Source organism: Thamnophis elegans, chromosome 6 (assembly GCF_009769535.1).
Source record: "Thamnophis elegans isolate rThaEle1 chromosome 6, rThaEle1.pri, whole genome shotgun sequence".
Lineage (NCBI taxonomy): Eukaryota > Metazoa > Chordata > Lepidosauria > Squamata > Colubridae > Thamnophis > Thamnophis elegans.
The window spans coordinates 69456497-69482963 of NC_045546.1; the positions used below are offsets into that span (position 1 = coordinate 69456497).

The window sequence follows — 26467 nt, forward strand, 5'->3', positions numbered from 1 at the left end:
AAAGATCCAAATATGCCAAGACCTGCATACTTGTACCCGTGAAAATCTACAAATAGATAGATAGATAGATAGATAGATAGATAGATAGATAGATAGATAGATAGATAGATAGATATGATATAGACATAGACATAGACATAGACATAGACATAGATAGCTATAGCTATAGCTATAGCTATAGCTATAGATATGGAGGGAGGGAGGGAGGGATGGAAGGGGGGGAAAGAGAGAATTCTGAAAGTATCCTGACCCCCTTCACTTTTATCAAATTTGTTACGACAAATTTTTGTTATGACAAAAAAGAATTTCAACAACTGTAGAATCAGGCTGCAGCATAAGAAAATTGACAAAAGTGAAGGGGATCTGAATACTTTCTGAATATATGATAGATAAATATCAAAACTGATCCTAAAGCGATAAAGCAAAAATACAATTTTGAATGACTATAAACTTCAAAACCAGAAACTCACCTCTTTAGCTGCATCTGTGATCAATTCTGTCCCATTCCTAAGTTCACCATTATTTGCAAAAACAGGAATGTTGGGACTGAAAATCATAAGGTCGCTCTTGGCACCAGCCTCTGCACTCACACCTGCCAGGATGTGGCTGTGCCGATTGGAATAGGACCAGCTGCCCACTTCACTGGCACATACCAGGGTGGCCATGCCAGGGCCATAAACCATGGATTCCTTTGACTTGCACTGGCATCGCAGAGCCACATAGATAAGAATGGCCAGCAAGAAGAGGCTGGAAACAGAGCAGATGGCAATGATCAGATAGATGTTGATTGAATCCACCAGGGGCACAAAGCTCTCCCCTGACCTGGGGAGGTTAATATCCCTTTTAATTGTCTGACCACTTGTCACAAGTGAAACACTCAGGGTGGCTGTGGCTGACAGTTGAGGTTTCCCATGATCTTTCACAAGAACAAGGACACTCTGGATTTTGCTGCTTTCTGAATCATCCAGAGAATATTTGGTACTCACCTCACCACTATACTGCCCTACAGTCCATGGACCATTGCTTTCTTCAGCTAGTTCATACCTTAGCCAGGCATTGTATCCAGAATCCGCATCCAAGGCATGGATCTTGCCTACAATATGCCCAGCCATCACAGGGACCACTAGAAGAATCAGGTTCTCTTCTGATGATCTTGACACAACAGGTGCATTGTCATTCTCATCCATCACAAAGACATGAAGAGTTGCATTGCCACACAAGGTGGGCATTCCAGCATCCTTGGCTCTCACCTGGAACTCCAGCACTTTCAACTCCTCATAGTCCAAGGACTGCAAAGCATAGAGTTTTCCACTTTCCGAATGTATAGAGATGTAGCTTGACAATGGCCAGAGCTTCTCATCTATCCAATAGGTGATCAGACCATTCTCAGCTATGTCTGGGTCTGAAGCAGATATTGTGAAAATGTGAGCACCAGGGGGATTGTTCTCCTTCACAAAGACTATGTAGGAGGGTTGACTGAAAGCTGGAGCATTATCATTAATGTCACTAATAGGCACTAAGAGGATGATACTAGAAGACAGTGGTGGAATGCCTTGATCTTCCACTGTCACAACTATCCTGTATTCAGCCACCTGCTCCCTATCCAAAGGTGCTCCAACAATCAGGGAGTAGTAATTCTTGAATGTCGACTCTATTTTGAAAGGCAGGTCAGAGGGTTGTAGTACACAGGTTACTTGTCCATTGATTCCAGAATCCTTGTCTGAAGCACTGAGGATAGCTACCACAGTCCCTGGAGTGGAATCCTCTGGCAATGGCACAGTGAGAGAATTCACAAATACTTCTGGAATATTATCATTCATGTCCAACACATCAACAAAAACTTCACAATGTCCTGATAATGGAGCACTGCCTTTATCTTCTGCAACAATATGAAGTTCATAGCAATTAATATCTTCATAGTCCAATTTTCCAATCACTCTGATTTCCCCAGTATCAGAATTTATACTAAAGAGCTTTGTGACATGTAAAGGAACTTCATTACTAAAAAAATAAGAGATTTCTCTATTGATCCCTTCATCTAAGTCTGTTGCATTCAGAGCAATAACTAATGACCCACTAGCTGTATTTTCTAACAACTTTATCCTGTAAACAGATTGGTTAAACACAGGAGTATTGTCATTGACATCCAGCACATTGATGACTAGCTGAACAGTTCCTGTAAGTTTTGGTTCACCCCCATCAGTTGCTGTCAGTACTAAATGATGCACATGGCTCTGCTCTCTGTCAAGAGGAACCTTCAATAGAAGTACTACAGATTTACTCTCATCTCCATCATTTCCTGAATCAAGAATAAAATGGTTGCTTGGGCTGAGCTTGTAAGTTAACAGAGCATTAGTACCAATATCTGCATCAGATGCTCTCTCTAACCGGAATTGGGTACCAGATGCTGTTGACAATTCTGCTATGCTCAGGATCTGTTCCCTGGCTGAGAAGATGGGAGCATTGTCATTCAGGTCTTTGATTTCAACCTCCACATGGAAGAACCGCAGAGGTTTCTCCACAATCACCTCCAGATGAAGGACACAGTCTGCATTCTTGGCACACAGCTCCTCCCTGTCTATCCGGGAATTAACAAACAAGATCCCATTCTGCAGGTTTACCTCAAAATAGTCCTTCTCTCCTTTGGACAGCATCCGGAACATCCGAGGCACCAGCTCACTCACCTCCAACCCCAAATCCTGGGAGATGCGGCCCACAAAGGTGCCGTGCTGGGATTCCTCCAGCACAGAATAATGGAGCTGGCCGCTCCCCATTTTCCAGGCGGTGTGGAGCAGAAGCAGCTGCAGCAGCCCCTTCGGCCAGGTAAGCATTGCAGACACAACACCAGCAAGCTCTTCTCTTTTTCTTTAAATATCTTGTCTCAAAGGTGTCAGGAGCAGAGCCCATCTACCCCAGCCATACTGGTTCTTAGACTGAATCTTGGTTTGTTGGGATTTCCTGTTGTTCGATATTTCTCTTGTGGATCTGGCTGTCAGGAATGTCTGTCCCTTTAAGGGAGGGGCTCTGCATTTTCAGTTTCACTTAGAGTGTTTCCTTAGGAAATAGCGACCTCTTGTGATCAAAATTCAAAATGAGGAAACAGACGTCTATTCTTCATTGAGCCTCTGTGATATTATTTCCTTAAGGCTTCAAGGGCTTGCTTGAAGCCTTCATGTATCTCCGATGTGTAGCTTTCCTTCTTTTGTTCTTTAACTATTATATTAATTTAGATCTCACCCTTGGTGCTTCCATGGAAATGCATTATAATGGAATGGATATTTGTCTGGTTTTCTCCCTATCTTTCCCATTGCCCAGTAGGTGTGCACCAGATAGATGGGGGTGAGTTGAAGAAGTTGCAAACCATTTGAAGCAGACCTTTGATCAACATCACAAGCATTGGAACATTAATTCTAAAGAAACTCATAATGGTATTTCAATGCTATGAAAGCAGAAGACTTGCAATATGTATGGTGTGTTTATATTCCTGCCTGTGGAGGATTATACCTCAAATTATACCTGAATCCAATGTAATCTGATGGGATTGCTAGAGGAGAAAGTGTAGAGTCTAGAGGCACATCTAGCCACTTGGAGTCTCATCCATGAAAATGAGGAATTCAAAAGTCTATATTTAAACAAAACACAGCAAAGAAGAAACAAAACAAGGAAAAATATAGCCTAGAGAAGGCCTGATGGCAACATGTCACACAGAGGACAAAAAATCCAAGAAGAGTATCAACACTGGGGTCAACCATAAAGGCTCATACAATAGGGAACAAACAGGGAGAGCTTGAAATCCTAGTATGTGAAGGCAAACATGAAATTGTAACTATTACTGAAACTTGGTGGGGTACAACCATGATTGGAATACACAATTAGAAGTATATAAATTGCTCAAAAGAAACAGGCCTAACAAAAGAAATGTGGGAGGGGGGAGGGGGAGGGGGAGGACCAAAAAGTGACTTTGTTATAGATATGTACTAGAGGCCAGCCAACCAACTAGAGGAAATACATGAGCAATTCTGTTTAAGCTAATTGGTTAGCTGAAGTATGCAGGGAACACACCACTATAGTAATGGGGGATTTTAACTACCCTGACATTAATTTGGAAAGAAATTCTGCAGGGAGTGGGAGATTAAACAGTTTCCAAGTGTGCCTAGCTGACAAATTTGTCATAAAAAGGTAGAAGAGGGAACTAAAGGGACAGTTATACTGGCCTTAATTTTTACTAATAGGGACCGTATTGTTGAGGGAATGGAAGTTATAATAACTTTTAGGGGAGAGCTACATATCATACTTGAATTCACCATAATGCAACTGCTGTACAAGGAAATGAATCAAGTGAGACTACTGTTTTAGACTGTAAAAGAGATAACTTCAACAAGCTAAGAGACTAGAAATAATTCCCTGGATGGACATCCTAAAAGAAAAAAACAGGGAAACGCTGTTCCCTGCCTGGGAAACCTTGAGTTAATGAAAGGCCAAGCAAAAACACCACCCCAGAGAAAGAAAAACAAAAGACACCATAAAAGACTAGTATGGTTGCACAAAGAGCTCTTTGACAAACTAAGGGTAAAAAAAATCAAATATAAAGAAATGGACGTAGGGGCATATAACTAAAACAATAAAGGAAAATATGGTGGAAAATAACCACCATCCAGAAGCCAAACCACGGCGGCATCACCAACTGCTGCACCACCACCCCTTCGACCCCCACATAAAGCAAACTGACACACGCCATGAACACATGAAGACTGCAAACTTGGAGCCAAACCAAAGCCTGGGATGTTACACCACAGCTATCTGCTCAGGACATTACATCACAGAACTCAAGAGGTTACAACGCAAAGGCTCAGGATGTTACAATGCAGCCAACCCCCAGGAGGTTGCAGCACAGGATTCAGGATATCACTACAATAGAGCTCAGGATGTCATCACACAGCCCATTACCCAGGTCGTTACAACACAAAAGAACAATAGGCACACAGTCAGTACCTCAGCCACACAGGATGTTAAGAAACAGCTGACTAATCTGCAAACATCAACTCCATCAACTAATCAAGATGTTACAACACAGCCAACCAATTCACTTATAGCAACAAAGCCAGCACTCCACACACACACACCAATATTTATAGAAAGACGAGAGGTCCAATCAGGCTTTGCTCGCACAAACATGAAGCCGAAGGCACCAGCCTGAAGATGGCGAGTGGGACCTCATCGAAACATTGCCAAGATACTCTCACTCTTGCATGGGAAAAGACCCAAATAAGCCAAGACCTGCATACATGTACCCGTGAAAATCTATAAAGAAAGAAAGAAGAAAGAAAGAAAGAAAGAAAGAAAGAGATAGAAAGACATAGATATAGATATAGATATGTATGTAGATAGATAGATAGATAGATAGATAGATAGATAGATAGATAGATAGATAGATAGATAGATAGATAGATAGATAGATAGATAGATAGATGTAGATGTAGATGTAGATGTAGGGAGGGAGGAAGGGAGGGAGGGAGGGAGAGATGGAAGGAGGGGAGAGAGAGAGAGAGAGAGAATTCTGAAAGTATCCTGACCCCCTTCACTTTTATCAAATTTGTTATGACAAATTTTTCTTATGACAAAAAACAATGTCAACAACTGTAGAATCAGGCTGCAGCATAAGAAAATTGACAAAAGTGAAGGGGATCTGAATACTTTCTGAATATATGGTAGATAGATAAATATCAAAACTGATCCTAAAGTGATAAAGCAAAAATACAATTTTGAATGACTATCAACTTCAAAACCAGAAACTCACCTCTTTAGCTGAATCCGGGATCAATCCTGTCCCATTCCTAAGTTCCCCATTATTTGCAAAAACAGGAATGTTGGGACTGAAAATCATAAGGTCACTCTTGGCACCAGCCTCTGCACTCACACCTGCCAGGATGTGGCTGTGCCGATTGGAATAGGACCAGCTGCCCACTTCACTGGCACATACCAGGGTGGCCATGCCAGGGCCATAAACCATGGATTCCTTTGACTTGCAGTGGCATCGCAGAGCCACATAGATAAGAATGGCCAGCAAGAAGAGGCTGGAAACAGAGCAGATGGCAATGATCAGATAGATGTTGATTGAATCCACCAGGGGCACAAAGCTCTCCCCTGACCTGGGGAGCTTAATATCTGTTTTGATTGTCTGACCACTTGTTACAAGTGAAACACTCAGGGTAGCTGTGGCTGACAGTTGAGGTTTTCCATGGTCCTTCACAAGAACCAAAACACTCTGGATTTTGCTGCCTTCTGATTCATCCAGAGAATATTTGGTACTCACCTCACCACTATATTGCCCCACAGTCCATGGACTATGACTTTCTTCAACCAGTTCATATCTTAGCCATGCATTGTATCCAGAATCCGCATCCAAGGCATGGATCTTGCCTACAATATGCCCAGGGATCACAGGGACCATTAAAAGAATCAGGTTCTCTTCTGATGATCCTGACACAACAGGTGCGTTGTCATTCTCATCCATCACAAAGACATGAAGAGTTGTATTGCCACACAAGGTGGGCATTCCAGCATCCTTGGCTCTCACCTGGAACTCCAGCACTTTCAACTCCTCATAGTCCAAGGACTGCAAAGCATAAAGTTTTCCACTCTCTGAATGTACAGAGATGTAGCTTGACAATGGCCAGAGCTTCTCATCTATCCAATAGGTAATCAGACCATTCTCAGCTATGTCTGGATCTGCAGCAGATATTGTGAAGATGTGAGCACCAGGGGGATTGTTCTCCTTCACAAAGACTATGTAGGAGGGTTGATTGAAAGCTGGAGCATTATCATTAATGTCACTAATAGGAACTAACAGGGTGATGCTAGAAGACAGTGGTGGAATGCCTTGATCTTCCACTGTCACAACTATCTTGTATTCAGCCACCTGCTCCCTATCCAAAGGTGCTCCAACAATCAGGGAGTAGTAATTCTTGAATGTGGACTCTATTTTGAAAGGCAACTCAGAGGGTTGTAGTACACAGGTTACTTGTCCATTGATTCCAGAATCCTTGTCTGAAGCACTGAGGATAGCTACCACAGTCCCTGGAGTGGAATCCTCTGGCAATGGAACAGTGAGAGAATTCACAAATACTTCTGGAATATTATCATTCATGTCCAATACATCAACAAAAACTTCACAATGTCCTGATAATGAAGAACTGCCTTTATCTTCTGCAACAATTGGAAGTTCATAGCAATTAATATCTTCATAGTCCAATTTTCCAATCACTCTGATTTCCCCAGTATCAGAATTTATACTAAAGAGCTTTGTGACATGTAAAGGAACTTCATTGCTAAAAAAATAAGAGATTTCTCTATTGATCCCTTCATCTAAGTCTGTTGCATTCAGAGCAATAACTAATGACCCACTAGCTGTATTTTCTAACAACTTTATCCTGTAAACAGATTGGTTAAACACAGGAGTATTGTCATTGACATCCAGCACATTGATGACTAGCTGAACAGTTCCTGTGAGTTTTGGTTCACCCCCATCAGTGGCTGTCAGAACTAAATGATGCACAGGGCTCTCCTCTCTGTCAAGAGGAACCTTCAGTACAAGAACTACAGATTTAGTTTCATCTTCATCATTTCCTGAATCAAGAATAAAATGGTTGCTTGGGCTGAGCTTGTAAGTTAACAGAGCATTAGTACCAATATCTGCATCAGATGCTCTCTCTAAGGAGAATCGAGTACCTTTTATCAGTTCTGATATGCTCAGGATCTTTTCCATGGTAGAGAAGATGGGAGCATTATCATTAATGTCTTTGATTTCAACCTCCACATGGAAGAACCTCAGAGGTTTCTCCACAATCACCTCCAGATGAAGGACACAGTCTGCATTCTTGGCACACAGCTCCTCCCTGTCTATCCGGGAATTCACAAACAAGATCCCATTCTGCAGGTTTACCTCAAAATAGTCCTTCTCTCCTTTGGACAGCATCCGGAACATCCGAGGCACCAGCTCACTCACCTCCAACCCCAGATCCTGGGAGATGCGGCCCACAAAGGTGCCATGCTGGGATTCCTCCAGCACAGAATAATGGAGCTGGCCGCTCCCCATTTTCCAGGCGGTGTGGAGCAGAAGCAGCTGCAGCAGCCCCTTCGGCCAGGTAAGCATTGCAGACACAGGGACAACACCAGCAAGCTCTTCTCTTTTTCTCTAAATATCTTGCCTTAAGGGTGTCAGGAGCAGAGCCCACCTACCCCAGCCATACTGGTTTAGAGGTTGAATCTTGGCTTGTTGAGATTTTTCTGTTGTTCGATATTTCCCTTGTGGATCTGGCTGTCAGGAATGTCTGTCCCTTTAAGGGAGGGGCTCTGCATTTTCAGTTTCATTTAGAGAGTTTCCTTAGGAAACAGCGACCTCTTGTGATCAAAATTCAAAATGGACAAACAGACTTCTATTCTTCACTGAGCCTCTGTGATATTATTTCCTTAAGATTTCAAGGACTTGCTTGAAGCCTTCATGTATCTCCGATGTGTAGCTTTCCTTCTTTTGTTCTTTAACTATTATATTAATTTAGATCTCATATTGATCCCTTGGTGCTTCCATGGAAATGCATTATAATGGAATGGATATTTGTCTGGTTCTCTGGCCATCTCTCCCATTGTTCCCAATAGATGAGCACCAGATAGACGGAGGGGGGGGTGGGGAATTGAAGAAGTTGCAAACCATTTGAAGCAGACCTTTGATCAACATCACAAGCATTGGAACATTAATTCTAAAGAAACTCATAATGGTATTTCAATGCTATGAAAGCAGAAGACCTGCAATATGTATGGTGTGTTTATATTCCTGCCTGTGGAGGATTATACCTCAAAGTATACCTGAGTCCAATGTAATCTGATGGGATTGCTAGAGGAGAAAGTGTAGAGTCTAGAGGCACATCTAGCCACTTGGAGTCTCATCCATAAAAATGAGGAATTCAAAAGTCTATGTTTAAACAAAACACAGCAAAGAAGAAACAACAACAAGGAAAAATATAGCCTAGAGAAGGCCTGATGGCAACATGTCACTCAGGGGACAAAAAATCCAAGAAGAGTATCAACACTGGGGTCAACCATAAAGGGCTCAAATGCCTATATACCAATGCTCATACAATAGGGAACAAACAGGGAGAGCTTGAAATCCTAGTATGTGAAGGCAAACATGAAATTGTAACTATTACTGAAACTTGGTGGGATACAACCATGATTGGAATACACAATTAGAAGTATATAAATTGCTCAAAAGAAACAGAAATGTGGGAGGGGGGAAGGGAGATGGGGAGGACCAAAAAGTGACTTTGATATAGATATGTACTAGGGGCCAGTCAAACAACTAGAGGAAATACATGAGCAATTCTGTTTCAGTTTATTGGTTAGCTGAAGTATGCAGGGAACACACCACTATAGTAATGAGGGATTTTAACTACCCTGACATTAATTGGGGAAAAAATTCTGCAGAGAGTGGGAGATTAAACAGTTTCCAAGTGTGCCTAGCTGACAAATTTGTCATAAAAAGGTAGAAGAAGGAACTAAAGGGACAGTTATACTGGCCTTAATTTTTACTAATAGGGACCGTATGGTTGAGGGAATGGAAGTTATAATAACTTTTAGGGGAGAGCTACGTATCATACTTGAATTCACCATAATGCAACTGCTGTACAAGGAAATGAATCAAGTGAGACTACTGTTTTAGACTGTAAAAGAGATAACTTCAACAAGCTAAGAGACTAGAAATAATTCCCTGGATGGACATCCTAAAAGAAAAAAACAGGGAAACGCTGTTCCCTGCCTGGGAAACCTTGAGTTAATGAAAGGCCAAGCAAAAACACCACCCCAGAGAAAGAAAAACAAAAGACACCATAAAAGACTAGTATGGTTGCACAAAGAGCTCTTTGACAAACTAAGGGTAAAAAAATCAAATATAAAAAAATGGACGTAGGGGCATATAACTAAAACAATAAAGGAAAATATTTGTAGCTCAGGGTTGAAACGTGATGTCCTTGGAGCTCACTGAGCTTGTTTTCTTGCATATGTACCCATACCCTAACTAGATAACATCATCAGTGCTAGTAATCAGTGCTGTTTGCTGTCAATTTATATTCTAGTGACTTGCCGCTTCAGTGTTGGTGGGGGAAATCTTAGGCATTCGAATCTCATCAGTCCATAAAACCTTTGAAAAATCTGTCTTCAGATATTTCTTGGCCCAGCCTTGCAATTTCAATTTATATGTCTTGTTCAGTGGTGGTCAAGTTTCAGCGTTCTTTACCTTGGCTATCTCTCTGAGAACTGAACACTTTGTATTTCTGGGCACTCCAAGTAGGTTGCAGTTCTGGAATATGACAGCACTGGAGGATAACGGGTCCCAGTAGCTTCACGTTTGATTCTTCTCAATTCTTTGGCAGTTAATGCATGCCTTTTTTTCTTAGCATGTTTCTTGCGAGCCTGTTGACTATTTGCAACAAAACATTTGATGGTTCTGTGATCATGCCCCAAAATCTTAGCAAATTTCAGGAGTGCTGAATCCCTCTGAAAGACTTTTAAGGTTTTTTTACTTTTCAGAGTCAGTTAAATCTTTTTGGCTCAAAGTTGCCTAATAATTATGCACACCTTGATATAGGAGGTTGATCTCCTTAGGCAACACTGTCCCTCATTACACAAATATACTTCACCTGATATGCTTATATCCACTAAGCATTCAAATTTACACAGCTTGGAGATGAAAAATATGCATAAAATGATGATATTGTTAAAATACTCACTTGCCTAATCATTGTGCATACAATGTAGGTTGCTTCTCTCCTTGATTAGTTTCCATCCACTGTTTCTTATCCTGCCTTCAGATGCTTTGAAAAAAAGCTTGACTCCCTCTTCTTTGTGGCAACCCCTGAGATATTAGACTCCTATCATGTCATCCTAGTCCTTCTTTTCATTAAACTAGACATACCCAATTTTAGCAAATGTTCTTTATATGTTTTAGCCTTGGAGTCCCCTAATCATCTTTGTTGCTGTTCTCTGCACTCTTTCTAGAGTCTCAACATCTTTTTTAGATTGTGTCAACCCAAACTGGATGCTTTATTCCAAGTGTGGTCTTACCAAAGCATTATAAAATGATATTAACACTTTACTTGATCTTGATTCTTTTTTTAAATCAAATTTTTATTTTCTTATATTCTTTATACATATCATTGTGTGAATGGTGTGGTAATTGGGTAATATACATTTCAGCACACATAAACATAGTCTTATTATTCCTAAATATTACATTTCATTTCCATTGTTTCATATTATTTATATACATGTCTTTTATTATCAACCTTCCTTTTTGAACCATCTTTCTGTCCTTTTGTATATATTAATATATAATTATTATTTTTCCCCACTATTTTCTATCCGTATTTTAACTCTCCCCTTTCGTATCATTATAATATTCAAAGACATCTTTTCCACCTATTTTGTTGTTCATATTTCCTTAGTTAAATCATCCTTCATTCTTCCATTTTTCTTGGAGTCCCCTAATCATCTTTGTTGCTGTTCTCTGCACTCTTTCTAGAGTCTCAACATCTTTTTTAGATTGTGTCAACCCAAACTGGATGCTTTATTCCAAGTGTGGTCTTACCAAAGCATTATAAAATGATATTAACACTTTACTTGATCTTGATTCTTTTTTTAAATCAAATTTTTATTTTCTTATATTCTTTATACATATCATTGTGTGAATGGTGTGGTAATTGGGTAATATACATTTCAGCACACATAAACATAGTCTTATTATTCCTAAATATTACATTTCATTTCCATTGTTTCATATTATTTATATACATGTCTTTTATTATCAACCTTCCTTTTTGAACCATCTTTCTGTCCTTTTGTATATATTAATATATAATTATTATTTTTCCCCACTATTTTCTATCCGTATTTTAACTCTCCCCTTTCGTATCATTATAATATTCAAAGACATCTTTTCCACCTATTTTGTTGTTCATATTTCCTTAGTTAAATCATCCTTCATTCTTCCATTTTTCAATAACCCCTTATACAGTTTTAGTATCAATCATGATCATTCATACATTTAGGGTATTTCTATTAATATTCTTTCCAATTCTTCAATCCATATAATTCTATTATTAATACACCTGTTTAGATTAATATATATATTAATAGACTATGCAATCTAACTTTTCCTCCCAACTCTATCCTTTCCCACTCTCTAATTCCAGAACTATCCATTCCACTTCCTATCTCTTTTCCTCAGATCTCTTCCTGTTTCTCCCATTCCCTTTTTAAATCTTTTAGATTATTTCCCTCCCTTTTTAGTTCCTTAATCACTATTCGTTTTGCCAACATCTCTTTGTTATCGTCTTCTTGCTGATTTCTCACCACTTTCCCCTCTGTTTCTTCTGGTAGCTCCATTCTTTCTTCCTTGTCCTGATCAGACTATGGACTGGGGTGCCAAGGGGAGGGGATTGAATTGTACATGATATTATTCACTTTCATCTTAGCTTTGCTACTGTTCGTTTATAATTAGTAAAAGTACACTTGATTTCAAACAAATGGAGTTGAGTGGCTTCAGGCAAACCTGATGAGTTCCCCCATCTATTCCTCATCCACATCATTGATGATGATATTGAAGAGTATTGGGCCTAAAACAGAGCCTTGATGTACCCCACTGCATACTTCCTTCACCCAGTGCCTTCATGTAGATGGTAAACCAAAGGGAAAAGAGTATACAGCAGAGTTCTGAGGTACCCAATCAACCAAAGGCTTCAGATTCAATTTCACCTCTCTTGTCCACACCAACTGAACCCAACTACAGGAAAAGGAGGAGACCCTTGTAACTTGTACCTCCCAGCTCCAATCCCTTCAGGCAGGCCAGAAGGATGCTATGATTGATGCTAGCAAAATGTAGTGAGAGTTCAAGGAGAGAGTTCAAGTGTGATTGCAGAAACTACCTTTGAAAAATCGGAAGCTATTAAAAAGGAAAACAGGTAAAATTCCAGGTCCAGATGGCCTCACAGATCAGTATAACAAATATTTTGAGGGGAAACTCCTATAACTCATAAAGGATATAATGGATTATATTAAGGATACAATGGATTGTGTACTACAAGATGTAAAGGTCAATCTGACTCTTTTTTTTTGCCAGAAAGACAATTGAGAAACAATGAGTTGGTGAGTGGGTGAGTGGGTGAGTTGGTGAGTTTTGAATGTTATTGAATATTTACAATTTCATACTGAAAAGCAAGCAGCTCAATATTTTTGGTTGCAGAGAAAGCTTTTGATAACTTAAATTGGGACTTTATGTTTAAAGTTTTGGAAGATATGGATTTTGAAGAGAAATTTATCCAAAGGGTTAAGATAATATAATCATCATAGCAAGCAAATGTTATCATTAATGGAGATTTAACTATAACATATGATATTCAAAAGAATATGAGACAATCTATCTCCACTGTTATTTATGTAAGTGTTGGACATTTTGAATAATGGTGTCTGAGAGGATAAATGCATAACCGGCATGAAAATCAGAAAAGAAGTTTATAAATGAAGAGCTTTCACTGATGACTTGGTTACAGATTCTTGCAAGACACTTGCAAGACTCAAAACACTTGACTCAAAACACTTGATGAAGAAGCTAAATGACTTTGGAGGTTTAAGAGGCTTCAAAATAAATAATCAGAAACAAAAATGCTTGTTAAGAATATGGCTTCTCAAGAACATGAAATGTTGACAAAAGATTCAAGTTTTAAGGTGGAGAAAAAGTCTAAATACAATTAGGTTACATTGACAAATACAAACACCAAACTGTTTCAAAACAATTTTGTACTTGTATGGAATTATATTAAAAAGGCCTTATTAAGATGTGATAATTCTTATTGATGTCTTACCAAAGATGTTATTTTTATTTCAGATTTTACCAATATTGTCATGCATCACTCCATTTAAACAGTGGCAAAAAGATATTTCTGCATTCATATGACAAAGGAAAAAACTAATAGTTAGATATAAATTACTGCAAGATGCCAAAGAAAGAAGAGGTTTAGGCTGACCAAATTTGAAATTGTACTTTGATTCTTACTTTGATTCTTATAAAAATAGGTGACTCTCCAAATAAAAGAGATTATTGGAATTAAAGGGCCATGAATTAAGGTTTGGATGACATGCCTACTTATGGTATGACAAGGTTAAGATGAATGTTGACTTTAAGGATCCTTTGGTTGTCTAGAATTGTAGCACTACCACCTTCTCATCCTTCTCTTGGAAACTGGCCCATAATGGTTGAGTACAGATGGATCCAGTGAAGCTTCCTCAAAACAGCGGAAAACACACTGCTATGATTTCTTTAACTTTTGATTGAGTGAATCAGTTACTATCTCCCCATTAGTACAATTCAAGATTGGAACCTCCTTTTGAGTTTGGAGACTTTTTGAAAGATATTTTTTTCCATGTCTGTTTCCATTTATATGTTCTCACAGATCTTGTAATACTGCTTCTGGTCTCTTCTAAAAGTTCCTTGAAATTCCTTGTTAAGTTTGGTCCTGACATCTAGTTGACATCTACTCAACTAGCTAAGTAGTTTGCTGAGTGCCATCCAACATAAGGGGCACAATAAACGGCACTATATCATCAATAACTTTTGGCCTTTTTTATAACTCCATTGTAGGGAAGAATGAACAATCATATACAGCTTGGTACCAAAGTACACATGATTTGAGCTTACCCCACTATTATTGCATTTTGGTTTAATGTCTGTATGTATGATACAATAGCTTTGGAAAAAATAGTGGCCTAAAGATGGCTAGAATTATGTAGGAAAGATAAATTCATCATCATATTGATATATGGATCTATCATATTTATTTGTATTATATAAAGGCAGGTCAATATTATATTTCTGATGATCTCCCTCTCTCCTTCCTTCCCTGGCTAAAGGGAAACAAATTTAGTGATGTAAAGTTGGGAGACTTGGGATCTATTGCCAAGTATAAGCCACAGAAGTTTGACTGTTCATACTTGCCTACAGTTTGATGAGCTTTTGATGATCATGCTTTGAATATACATTTCAAGTCAGTTATAGATTCATTGAATTGGCAAGGTATCAAATTCACATTTAACAAGTTTATTAATCAGAAAGTCACAGTGTATTTTGTCAAATGCCTTGGTGAAATCAGTATGTAAGATACTCATATAATTCCTACAATTTCAGTAAGTTGATGCAACACCCAGCTGACTTTGGCTGATCTCAAGAAAGTTGAACTGTGAATACATAGATGGGGAACCACCAAAACATCCCAGGTTTATAAAAGAGATTGCAAAGATAAAAATACCTCACAGAATTAAAGGACTGGTAAAGCACATCTAAACAGAAAATTATCTTATTAACAAATAAAGTTTCCATTTAACATGTTCTTGAAAAATCCAAGCAGATCGTTAGCATTTACCACTCTATGAGCTTCTCAGAATACAAGAGAAATTCCTTGAGCTACATAATTTTCAGCTATGTAGGATTGCAGACTCAGAATTCCCTGCCAGCTGCCCTTTGCTGAGAATTCTGGAAGCTCAGGACCACACATCTACAACTTGACAAGGTTGAGAAACACTGCTAAGGCTCCCAATGTCAGAATGCCCAAACCTTAGATTCCCAAATCTTATTTTGTTGAAGGTTGCAAGGATTTCCCTCTTCCAATCCTCTCTACTATGCAGCAGACACAAATATTTTCACAAAAAGGGGCATCACATTGAGAACTGATCCATCAAATAATAAAACAATCAACAAAAGAAAAACCATTCATTAATGTCCTTCTGTAAACAAGACAAAGATTAACAAAAGCTTGGCAGGCCAAAATGATAATATCAGGTGAAGAGCCTACTTACGTTTACTTTCATTATAAGACAAATTTACTTACTGTAAACTACAAACTTTCTTTGCACTTTTCCATAGTTTCTCAAATTCAAAAAATATTTCATCTTAAAAAAGTATTAATGATTTGTAATTCAGTTTATTTACCATCGGTGTCAAAGTCTAACAATTCAAAAAAAAAAATTGCCCCCAAACTAATTCAAAATTATAAGTATAGAAATGAGATACTGAGTGAATGACTGGGACTCCAAGAGTTGGACTCACCTTTTTAGTAGAATCTGGGGGCACATCCACCCCATTGATAAGTTCCCCATTATCTGCAAAGACAGGAATGTTAGGACTGAAAATCATGAGATCGCTCTTGACACCAGCCTCTGCGTTCACACCTGCCAGGATATGGCTGTGCCGATTGGAATAGGACCAGCTGCCCACTTCACTGGCACACACCAGGGTGGCCATACCAGGGCCATAAACCATGGGTTCCTTTATCTTAAAATGGCAACGCAGGGCCACGTAGATGAGAGTGGCCAGCAAGAAGAGGCTGGAAACAGAGCAGATGGCAATGATCAGATAAACGTTGATCGAGTCCACCAGGGGAACAAAGCTCTCCCCTGATCTTTGAAGATTAATATCCGTTTTGATTGTCTGACCACTTGTCACAAGTGAAACACTCAGGGTAGCTGTGGCTGACAGTTGAGGTTTTCCATGATCCTTCACAAGAACAAACACACTCTGGATTTTGCTGCCTTCTGAATCATCCAGAGAATATTTCGTACTCACCTCACCACTATACTGCCCCACAGTCCATGGACCATTGCTTTCTTCAATCAGTTCATATCTTAGCCATGCATTGTATCCAGAATCCGCATCCAAGGCATGGATCTTGCCTACAATATGCCCAGGGATCACGGGGACCACTAAAATAATCAGGTTCTCTTCTGATGATCTTGACACAGCAGGTGCATTGTCATTCTCATCCATCACAAAGACTTGAACAGTTGCATTGCCACATAAGGAGGGGATTCCAGCATCTTTGGCTCTTACCTGGAACTCCAGCAGTTTCAACTCCTCATAGTCCAAGGACTGCAAAGCATAAAGTTTTCCACTCTCCGAATGTACAGAGATGTAGCTTGACAATGGCCAGAGCTTCTCATCTATCCAATAGGTGATCAGACCATTCTCAGCTATGTCTGGGTCCGAGGCAGATATTGTGAAGATGTGAGCACCGGGGGGGTTGTTCTCTTTTACAAAGACTGTGTAGAATGACTGTGGGAAAGCAGGTGCATTGTCATTTATGTCACTGATAGGTACTACAAGGGTGAGACTGGAAGACAGTGGTGGAACACCTTGATCTTCCACTGTCACAACCATCCTGTACTCAGTCACCTGCTCTCGATCTAGGACTGCATCAACAATTAGGGAGTAGTAATTCTTGAATGTGGATTCGAGTTTGAAGGGTACTCCAGTGGGCCAGAGAAAACATTCTATTTGCCCATTGTTGCCAGAATCCCTGTCAGAAGCACTGAGGATGGCTACCACAGTCCCTGGAGGGGAGTCCTCTGGCAATGGCACAGAGAGAGAATTCACAGATAATTCTGGAATGTTGTCATTCATGTCTAAAACTTCAATGAGAACTTTACAATGCATTGATAATGGAGAGCTGCCTTTATCTTCTGCTACAATTGGAAGTTCATAAAACTTGCTTTCTTCGTAATCTAATTTTCCAATTGCTCTAATTTCCCCTGTATCAGAATTTATACTAAATAACTTTGTGACTTGTGCAGCTACACTATCATGAAAAGAATAAGAGATTTCCCTATTAATCCCCTCATCTAAGTCAGTAGCATTTAGATTAATAACTAATGACCCACTGACTGTGTTTTCTAGCAACTTTACCCTGTAAACAGATTGGTTAAACACAGGAGGGTTGTCATTGACATCCAGCACATTGATGACTAGCTGAACAGTTCCTGTGAGTTTTGGTTCACCCCCATCAGTGGCTGTCAGAACTAAATGATGCACAGGGCTCTCCTCTCTGTCAAGAGGAACCTTCAGTACAAGAACTACAGATTTACTCTCATCTTCATCATTTCCTGTATCAAGAGCAAAATGGTTGTTTGGACTGAGCTTGTAAGTTAACACAGCATTAGTACCAATATCTGCATCAGATGCTCCTTCTAATAGGAACTGGGTGCCAGACGTTATGAGTTCTGATATGCTCAGGATCTGTTCCTTGGCAGAAAAGATGGGAGCATTGTCATTAATGTCTTTGATTTCAACCTCCACATGGAAGAACCGCAGAGGTTTATCCACAATCACCTCCAGATGAAGGACACAGTCTGCATTCTTGGCACACAGCTCCTCCCTGTCTATCCGGGAATTTACAAACAAGATCCCATTCTGCAGGTTTACCTCAAAATAGTCCTTCTCTCCTTTGGATAGCATCCGGAACATCCGAGGCACCAGCTCACTCACCTCCAACCCCAAATCCTGGGAGATGCGGCCCACAAAGGTGCCGTGCTGGGATTCCTCCAGCACAGAATAATGGAGCTGGCCGCTCCCCATTTTCCAGGCGGTGTGGAGCAGAAGCAGCTGCAGCAGCCCCTTCGGCCAGGTAAGCATTGCAGACACAGGCACACCACCAGCAAGCTCTTCTCTTTTTCTCTAAATATCTTGTCTCAATGGTGTCAGGAGCAGAGCCCACCTACCCCAGCCATACTGGTTTATAGGTTGAATCTTGGCTTGTTGAGATTTTTCTGTTGTTCGATATTTCCCTTGTGGATCTGGCTGGCTGGAATGTCTGTCCCTTTAAGGGAGGGGCTCCGCGTTTTCAGTTTCACTTAGAGAGTTTTCTTAGGAAACAGCGCCCTCTTGTGATTGAATTTCAAAATGGACAAAGAGACTTTCCTTCTGTGTTCGTGACAAATTTCTAATAATTATCCAGTCTTCATGCACAGATCCATGCAGTGCTTGTGTACATTCCTGACCATACATATAAAAATCAAACCAAATATAAGAGGTTAATTAAATAGCAAACAGTCATTAAAAAGAGTAAGTTAATTTTCATAATGTGACTGCATATATTTATTGGCTAGTACTTTTATTAGTATGGACAGGAATAAGATGTATAATTATCTGCAACTTTTATGATGTCATCCATTCTTCAAAGATGTGACTATGAAGCCACTGAGGGACTACTGAATTGGCTTCAAACCTTTTGAGCAATTTTGAGCAACGCGAGGAATAATAAAACATCAGAAGCTCAGAGGTACATAAAAGATAGAAATAAATATAAAATACTGTCCTTGTTTTGTTTTTTTCTTGTCCATTGTATGGAGCTCTGAAATCATAGATAGATGAAAAGCAGATTTCTAAAATATTTAATTTGGTGTCTAAATGAGTCTCCCATTGAGTACATTTTTAAATGATGAATTGAATAATCATAGAAATATATTCCTTTTTTGCTTGCCATATGTTACTGACATAATAAGTTCAACAGCAATGCACATAAAGCAACTTATTTGACAAGACTTAGACAACTGATGAACTGTGTTGCCCTAAAAATGGAACTTGTTACCACTAACTACCATGGTTTGCCACTCGTCATCAATTGTGTATAATATATTTCTGCATGAACAATTTATTAGATTAATAATTAATAATTAGAGCTACTGTATTCACACTTCAAAAATGTTTGGGAAGAAGCCCCATGTTCTAAAATAGCTGCCATATTTCTTGCAGCCAATATTGCTGTGAGAAAATTGTCTAGCAATCTTGATAATTTGCTTTTCATAAACTGATTCATATTTTTTCCCTTTTTATGCTCTTTACATATTCTCCTGTTTTAATATGTGATATGTTTTGCTTTGTATACTTCAACTTATAATCATCTAAACTGTCACAATGTTCAAATTTTCTCTTTTCCCCTTTGTTTTCAGCTGTCTGAAATGGACTGTATTGTGTTATAATCTAAAAATAATAATCTGAAAATCTAATTTAGAATCACAGGATTGGGAGGGACCTTGGAGGTCTTCTAATTCAATCCCAAGGCAGGAGTTTTCGTATCATCTTCTTTATTGGTTCGATCTAAGCATAGTACACAAAATTGTCTGCTATATCATTTTGCCTGTCAACGACTTCTTCAGCTTCAACCACAATAACACACGGGAAAACAATCGATACAAACTCATGGTAAAGTGCTTCAAACTCTATTGCAGAAAATATGACTTCAGCAACAGAGTGGTCAACGCCTGGAATGTTCTCCGTTGTGATCACCTCAAATCCTCACAGCTTCAGTTTCAAACTGTCTACAGTTGACCTCATTCCATTCTTAAGAGATCCGTAAAGGAGGTGTGCATAAGTGCACCAGTGTGCCTACTGTCCCTGTCTGACTGTCACCATTTATCTGTATTTGCTTCCTTTGTTCATGTTTATGTTCATACCTATACTTGTACATGTTTGACAAACAAATAAATAAATCTTGGACAAAGGGATGTCAAATCTATTCCTCCATACCTCCAGCAATAGAGCACCCTCAACTCCAGGAGGGAAGCTGTTATACTGCTTAATAGTTCTCATTGTCAGGAAATTCCTTTTTATTTTCAAGTTGGCATCCTCCCTTGCCAAAGTATTTTGCATTTTGTTTTAATATCCATGTTTTATCTAATGTGGCTTTGAGTAAGAGTAATTTCTGGACGGTGCGGTTCAAGACCAAGCACTGTGTGATGATGGGGTGAGTTCCCACTACTTGCCTCAGTTCCTGCCTACTTAGTAATTTGAAAGAATGCAAATGCAAGTAGATTAATAGGTACCACTTCGTGGGAAGGTAACAGTGTCATGCACCTTTGTCATATAGTAGTGTTAGTCACATGGCCACAGAAATTTCTTTGGAAAATGTTGGCTCCCTCAGAGATGAGCACTGCCCTGTAGAGTCAGACATGACTGGATAGGGAAAACCTTTAACTTTATTTTTAATATGGTTTTAATATCTGATTTTCCATTATACCGTCTTTTGATAATTTCTATATGTATAAAGAATTATAGATTTTCAAAGAGATTACTCTTTTACAGTGGCAAAATACACAAAATTAACTATTCGATCAGTGTATTATGTATTTTTCCCTTCTTCATACAATATTAATACTATTTTTCTGCCAAGTAGTGACCATAGGAGCCCAACCTTTCATATTTGCTTCAAGTCAGATGAGTTGCTGTTGATCAACTTATTAAATTAAAGGTCTCAAACCAGCTAGTCACTTAGATAGGCAGCCCATCAAGCTCACATTTAAGTAGTTTGTCAATTAGCTAGTTCAGTGTTACCAGTAGCTATATCGGATGCCTCCAAATCAACAATGTGGCTAACTCCAATTATGACCTTTATCGTTTTACCTTGCTGCACAGTTACTATCTTGGAACATAGCAGACTGGCAAGCTAAATAAAGTGAGCCCAATTTTATCTGTACAAGTTTGATTTAGAACTCTTGGAACTGGACAACTTCTGTACATTTTTTTTCTCTCTGCAACATACAACCAGAAAAGCAGACAAGCTCTTGGAAAGGTCAATATTCTTATTTCCTCCAAATTCTGTACCTGATTTCCATCCATCCATCCATCCAAGCATTCATTCATTCATTCATTGTGACTCTTTAGTGCAGGTCATTGACTTAAAAAATTGGGCCCCTAAATATTTTTCTAATCAACGTACTGTATTTTTCAGAGTATAAGACGCACCCTTTTTCCTCAAAAAAGAAGCTGAACATCTGGGTGCGTCTTATACACTGAATACAGCATTTTTTGCCTCCTGAAGCCCCGCCCCTTCACCAAAATGGCTGTGCATACCCTTATGGGGGCTTTCAGAGAGCTCCTGGGGGCTGGGGAGGGCAGAAATGAGCAGAAAACAGGCCGCCCCCCCCCCAGTCCCCAGCAGCACTCTATAAACCTCCATAAGGCTATGCATGCAATTTTTTGACAAAAAATGGGCCCGTTTTTGTGAAATATGGGCTGTTTTTTGCTCATTTTGGGGTTCTCCACCTCCTTAGAAGCATTCTGCAACACACACACACCCCGGGCTATTCATGCCTTTTTTGAAAAAAACGGACCCGTTTTTGCGAAAAACAGGCCATTTTGGGGAGGTTTGCAGAGTGCAAAAACTTTTTTTCCTTTCGGAAAGCTCTGTAGTTAAAGTAATTGATGAGAATTAGATTGATCAAGTGCTGTGGCAGCAGAAACAAAGTCTTAGATGCTGCAGATTGTCAGCGATTTCCTTCTCCAGCACATGGATAAATACACCTGGAAACATCTACCTCTCCCTCTCTCTCTCTCTCTCTCTCCCTACCTACCTACCTACTGTATTTCTCTCTCTCTCTCTCTCTCTCTCTATCCCTCTATCTACTCACTCTCTATCCATACCTCTCTAGTATATTTCTCTCACTCGCTTGCTCTCCCCTTCTATCTACCTATGTACCTACCTACTCTCTCTCTCTCTCTCTCTCCCTACTTATCTACTGTATTTCTCTCTCTTTCTCTCCCTCTCTATCCCTCTATCTACCTACCTACTTTTTAAAAAAAAATTGCCTCTTCAAAACCTCTGAAAAATACGGTATATCGTCCTACCTTACAGAAAGATTTCTAAGAGCCGTTGTACCTATGATTATAGAAAACCATGACTCATACGGCTGGAAGGGACCAGAGGTCTTCAAGGCAGGAGATGTTATTGCATCCTGGACAAATGGTCATCTGATTTTTTTTCTTGCATATCTCCAACTCTGGGGGACAAACTGTTCCCTTGATTAATTGTTGTTGTCACTCAGGAAATTGCTCCTGAGTTCCAGGTTGACTTTCCCTCCAATGACGTTCCATCCATTGCTTCTCATCCTATACTCAGGTGCTTTGTAGAATAAGTCAATCTCCTCATCTCCCTGACTGCCCCGCAAATACAGTAACTGTCCAACCGGAAAATCCAGTGCACAAACTCAGAAATAATAGCATCCAGTAATTCTCATTTCAGAAAGGAATTCAGTGATTAGTGTGTTCTTCAACATTTGAACATCTCATTTTCTTTTTATATTATTAGACCACTCATTTTATTCTACAATGCTTCGAGATATTAGCCTGAAGGCTGGAGATTATTCCACCCAGAGGTGATATTTGGGCCCTAGATACTAACAGGCTTGACTCCAGGGGAGACATTGAGAGAACTTACTTCCAGCCAGCAGAGCAGCAACTACCTTTGACTGTATGTTAGTATGAGAAAGATCTATTGCCTATTATGGAGATTTTATTGTTGATTCCCATATAGACAGTGACCATCTTCCATCATTTAATCTTCTCCTGAAGGCAGATAGTCAGCCTCACCAAGACATGGCTGAACTTTTATCTTCAGAGGTACCTCTGACTTATAGTCTGGCTAAGGAATATTCAAGTCTTCCAAGAGGCCGTCCTTTATGTCAGTGTTTCCCAACTTGAGTAACTTTGGCATCTGCTGTCTTCAGCTTATAGAATTCTCTACCCATAGCCATGGCTAGAGAATTCTAGATTTGAAACCTATGCATCTTAAAGTAGTCCAGATATTTCAAACGCTCTTTTATCTTGCCTTCATCAACGAAAATGTGTCTTTTTGTTCAGTTTTCAAGAGTGAGTGTCAAGGAGGTTACTTGCTTTATCTGCTTACTGTCTTTCAACAGAAGAGAATATACTGTATGTATAGCAACGTATCACAATGTTTTTTCTTTGCGGAGCTGGGATGGGCATGGCCTGCACATGATGCCAGTTTGACACCCATCCTAGGTCGTTCCTTGATTAGGATGTTGTTTTCTATTTCATTCTCTGGTGTTAATCCCTGCTTACTGTATCTGGGTGTGTTGGCTGTTGGAGAGAATGTGTTTTAGGCTTTTTCCTTCTTTATGTTTTGTTGTCTCTTGTGATGGTGTGTAATTGTGGTTTATCTCTTTGTGTCTGTTGATGACTGATTTGTCTGAGTGCTAATCTTCCACAAATTCTGTAGCATTTTTGGATTTCACTTGGTTTAAGTTCATAGTTTCCCAGTTGAAACTATGGTTGGGTCTGTCCATATGTTGTGAAATTAAGAATTTTTCATCCTCTATTCTGACTACTAGTTGGTGTTTATGGATGTGCTCTGCTAACCTTCTGCCTATCTGTCCTACATAATCTACTGTCTTCTGAGGCTGAAAATGCTGTTACATGATAATATCTTTAGGCAAATCAGATGCAGACACACTAAGCAATAGCCTGCCCAATTTAACTTTAAATAAGCTAAGCCACAGTATATTTTTGCTTCTCTACTGTGTTACCAGAGATATAGTCCTGCCTCTTTCTAAATCTAACTTCCATCTTCTATCCTCATCCACCAGCCTATTTTTGTTCTATTCTATGCAGAGATTGCTGCTATCTTTTCTCCATCCAAAGACGGACTTCACAGATATCTAGAAGCCTTAATTCTATTTGTTTAAGAAAAAATAGAAATTGGTTTTGTAAAACAAAAGTCCCAACTTTCACCAAAAAGCATTTATTTTTTCCATAATTGAAATATTAACAATAGATCTATTGAGCAAATGCTAGGATTTACTTCCAAACATTGGCCTTCTGTAGTCATCAAATAAATCAACTTCTGATAAAAGGCACAACAAATTAATTAGATTTGCAAACCATAAAGGTAATACTTCCATATCTGCCTCAATTAACTGTTGAAGGCCAAGATCTTAAGCCTCCTGCTGTATGGTACTCAATTCATTGTGTATAAGGATTTGTCTATTTAAGAAATGATTCAATCCACCTTTTTTCAGAACTTTTTTTATTTTATTTCCCTCAATCATCAGGAGTCTTGGAACTGTATCTTGCAAGATTTCACACATTTTCTATTGGAAGCCTAAGGGTTCTCCAATTGTTACATCTGCATATTTTGAGTATTTGGATTAAGGAGCAACCGGAGACACCTGGTTTATGGGCTAAATTGGGAGGTTAAATTTTTTTTAGCCAAAGGCAGTGGCAGAACATATCTATATGCTGAAGAAGTTATTTAATTTTTTAAAAAGGTTAGCCTGATAAAAATTGTCCTGAAAAACTCTGCTTGGATTTCTAGAATATATTGGTTGACCGTTTCATGAACTACAGATTAGTATTTCAGTTTCAGCTTTGGCAGCTTAAAAGAGTAGGGGCTTCATTTCCAATAATTCCTGTTGCTGAGAATACTGGGAGTTGAATTCCACTTATTTGAATGTTGCCAAGTCTGAGAAACATTGTTTGAATCCGCATAGAATTAATATAAGAACATTAGAAGAATAAAAATTATTTATATTCATATCATGCAGATTATTAAATAAAATATGATTTTGAAGCAACTCTTTGAATACCATTATTGTTTCAAATGTATTTCCTTACAAAAAAAATATTATAGATTTGCAACTCAATATCCTGATTTAGCAAATGCATTATAAGCTCACATTTTTAGATATTACCGACTGTTATTGTAAATGTAAAATGAGATTAGATAAATAGATAGATAGATAGATAGATAGATAGATAGATAGATAGATAGACAGACAGACAGACAGACAGACAGATGATAGATAGATAGATAGATAGATAGATAGATAGATAGATAGATAGATGATAGGTAGGTAGGTAGGTAGGTAGGTAGGTAGGTAGGTAGGTAGATAGCAAGCAAGCAAGCAAGCAAGCAAGCATTCGGAAAGTATTCAGATCCCGTTCAGTTTTGTTATGCTGTAACCGGATTCTACAATTGTTGAAACTCCTTTTTTTCTTATTAATCTACACCAGGGGTGTCAAACTGAATGCCCTTGGCCCAGATGCATCAAACACAGGTCACACCCACCCTGGCTCCGCAATGGCAAAAAACATTGTGATAACAGCTGCCGTTACCAGATGTGATCGAGTTTGACACCTGTGACCTACCCTCAGTACCCATAATGACCAAGTGAAAACAGAATTTTAGAAATGCCTATACATTTATTAAATAGAAAAACTGAAATATTACATTGGCATAATTATTCAGATGCTTTGCAACATGTGAAATTTAGCTCTGGTGCCTCCTTTTCCCCTTGAACATTGGTGATATGTTTCTACACCTTGATTGGAGTCGACCTGTGGTAAATTGATTGGACATAATTTGAAAAGGCACACACCTCTCTATAAAAGACCTCACAGCTGACAACACATATTGTAGCACAGCAGAAGCCATAAGGACAAAGGAACTTCCTGCAGAGCTCAGAGACAGAATTATTGCAAGGCAGAGATCTGGTAAAGACTATAATAAAATTTCTGCTGCACTGAAGGATACTAAGAGCACAGTGACCTCAATAACTCTCAAATGGAAGAAGTTTGGCACAACCAGGACTCTTCCAAGAGCTGATCATCTGGTCAAATTGAGCAATCGGGCAGAAGGTAAGATATGTGACCGAAAACTCAATAGTCACTTTGACTGAGTTCCAAAGATCCTGTGCGGAGATGGAACAGATTTCCAAAAGAACAACCATTACTGTAGCCCTCCGCCAATCTGGGCTTTAGGGCAGAATGGTTAGAAAGAAGCCTCTACTCAGTGGAAAACAC

The 26467-nt window shown here is 39.1% G+C and overlaps 3 protein-coding genes across 3 annotated transcripts; all 3 read right to left on the minus strand.

Annotated features, from left to right (window-relative positions):
* Positions 1–452: 452 nt before the first annotated feature.
* On the minus strand, positions 453–2907 carry LOC116510787 (protocadherin alpha-5-like). Its single transcript, XM_032220438.1, has one exon. The coding sequence runs from the start codon at positions 2829–2831 to the stop codon at positions 453–455; it is 2379 nt and encodes a 792-aa protein (XP_032076329.1). The 5' UTR covers positions 2832–2907.
* Positions 2908–5779: 2872 nt separating this feature from the next.
* LOC116510788 (protocadherin alpha-5-like) lies at positions 5780–8278 on the minus strand. Its single transcript, XM_032220439.1, has one exon. It carries the CDS (start codon positions 8150–8152, stop codon positions 5780–5782), a length of 2373 nt encoding a protein of 790 aa, XP_032076330.1. The 5' UTR covers positions 8153–8278.
* Positions 8279–9889: 1611 nt separating this feature from the next.
* Positions 9890–18654, minus strand: LOC116510789 (protocadherin alpha-3-like). Its single transcript, XM_032220441.1, has 2 exons — positions 16148–18654; positions 9890–9922 (listed from the first exon to the last, which is right to left on the minus strand). The coding sequence occupies exons 1-2, from the start codon at positions 18503–18505 to the stop codon at positions 9890–9892; spliced, it is 2391 nt and encodes a 796-aa protein (XP_032076332.1). The 5' UTR covers positions 18506–18654.
* Positions 18655–26467: the final 7813 nt, after the last annotated feature.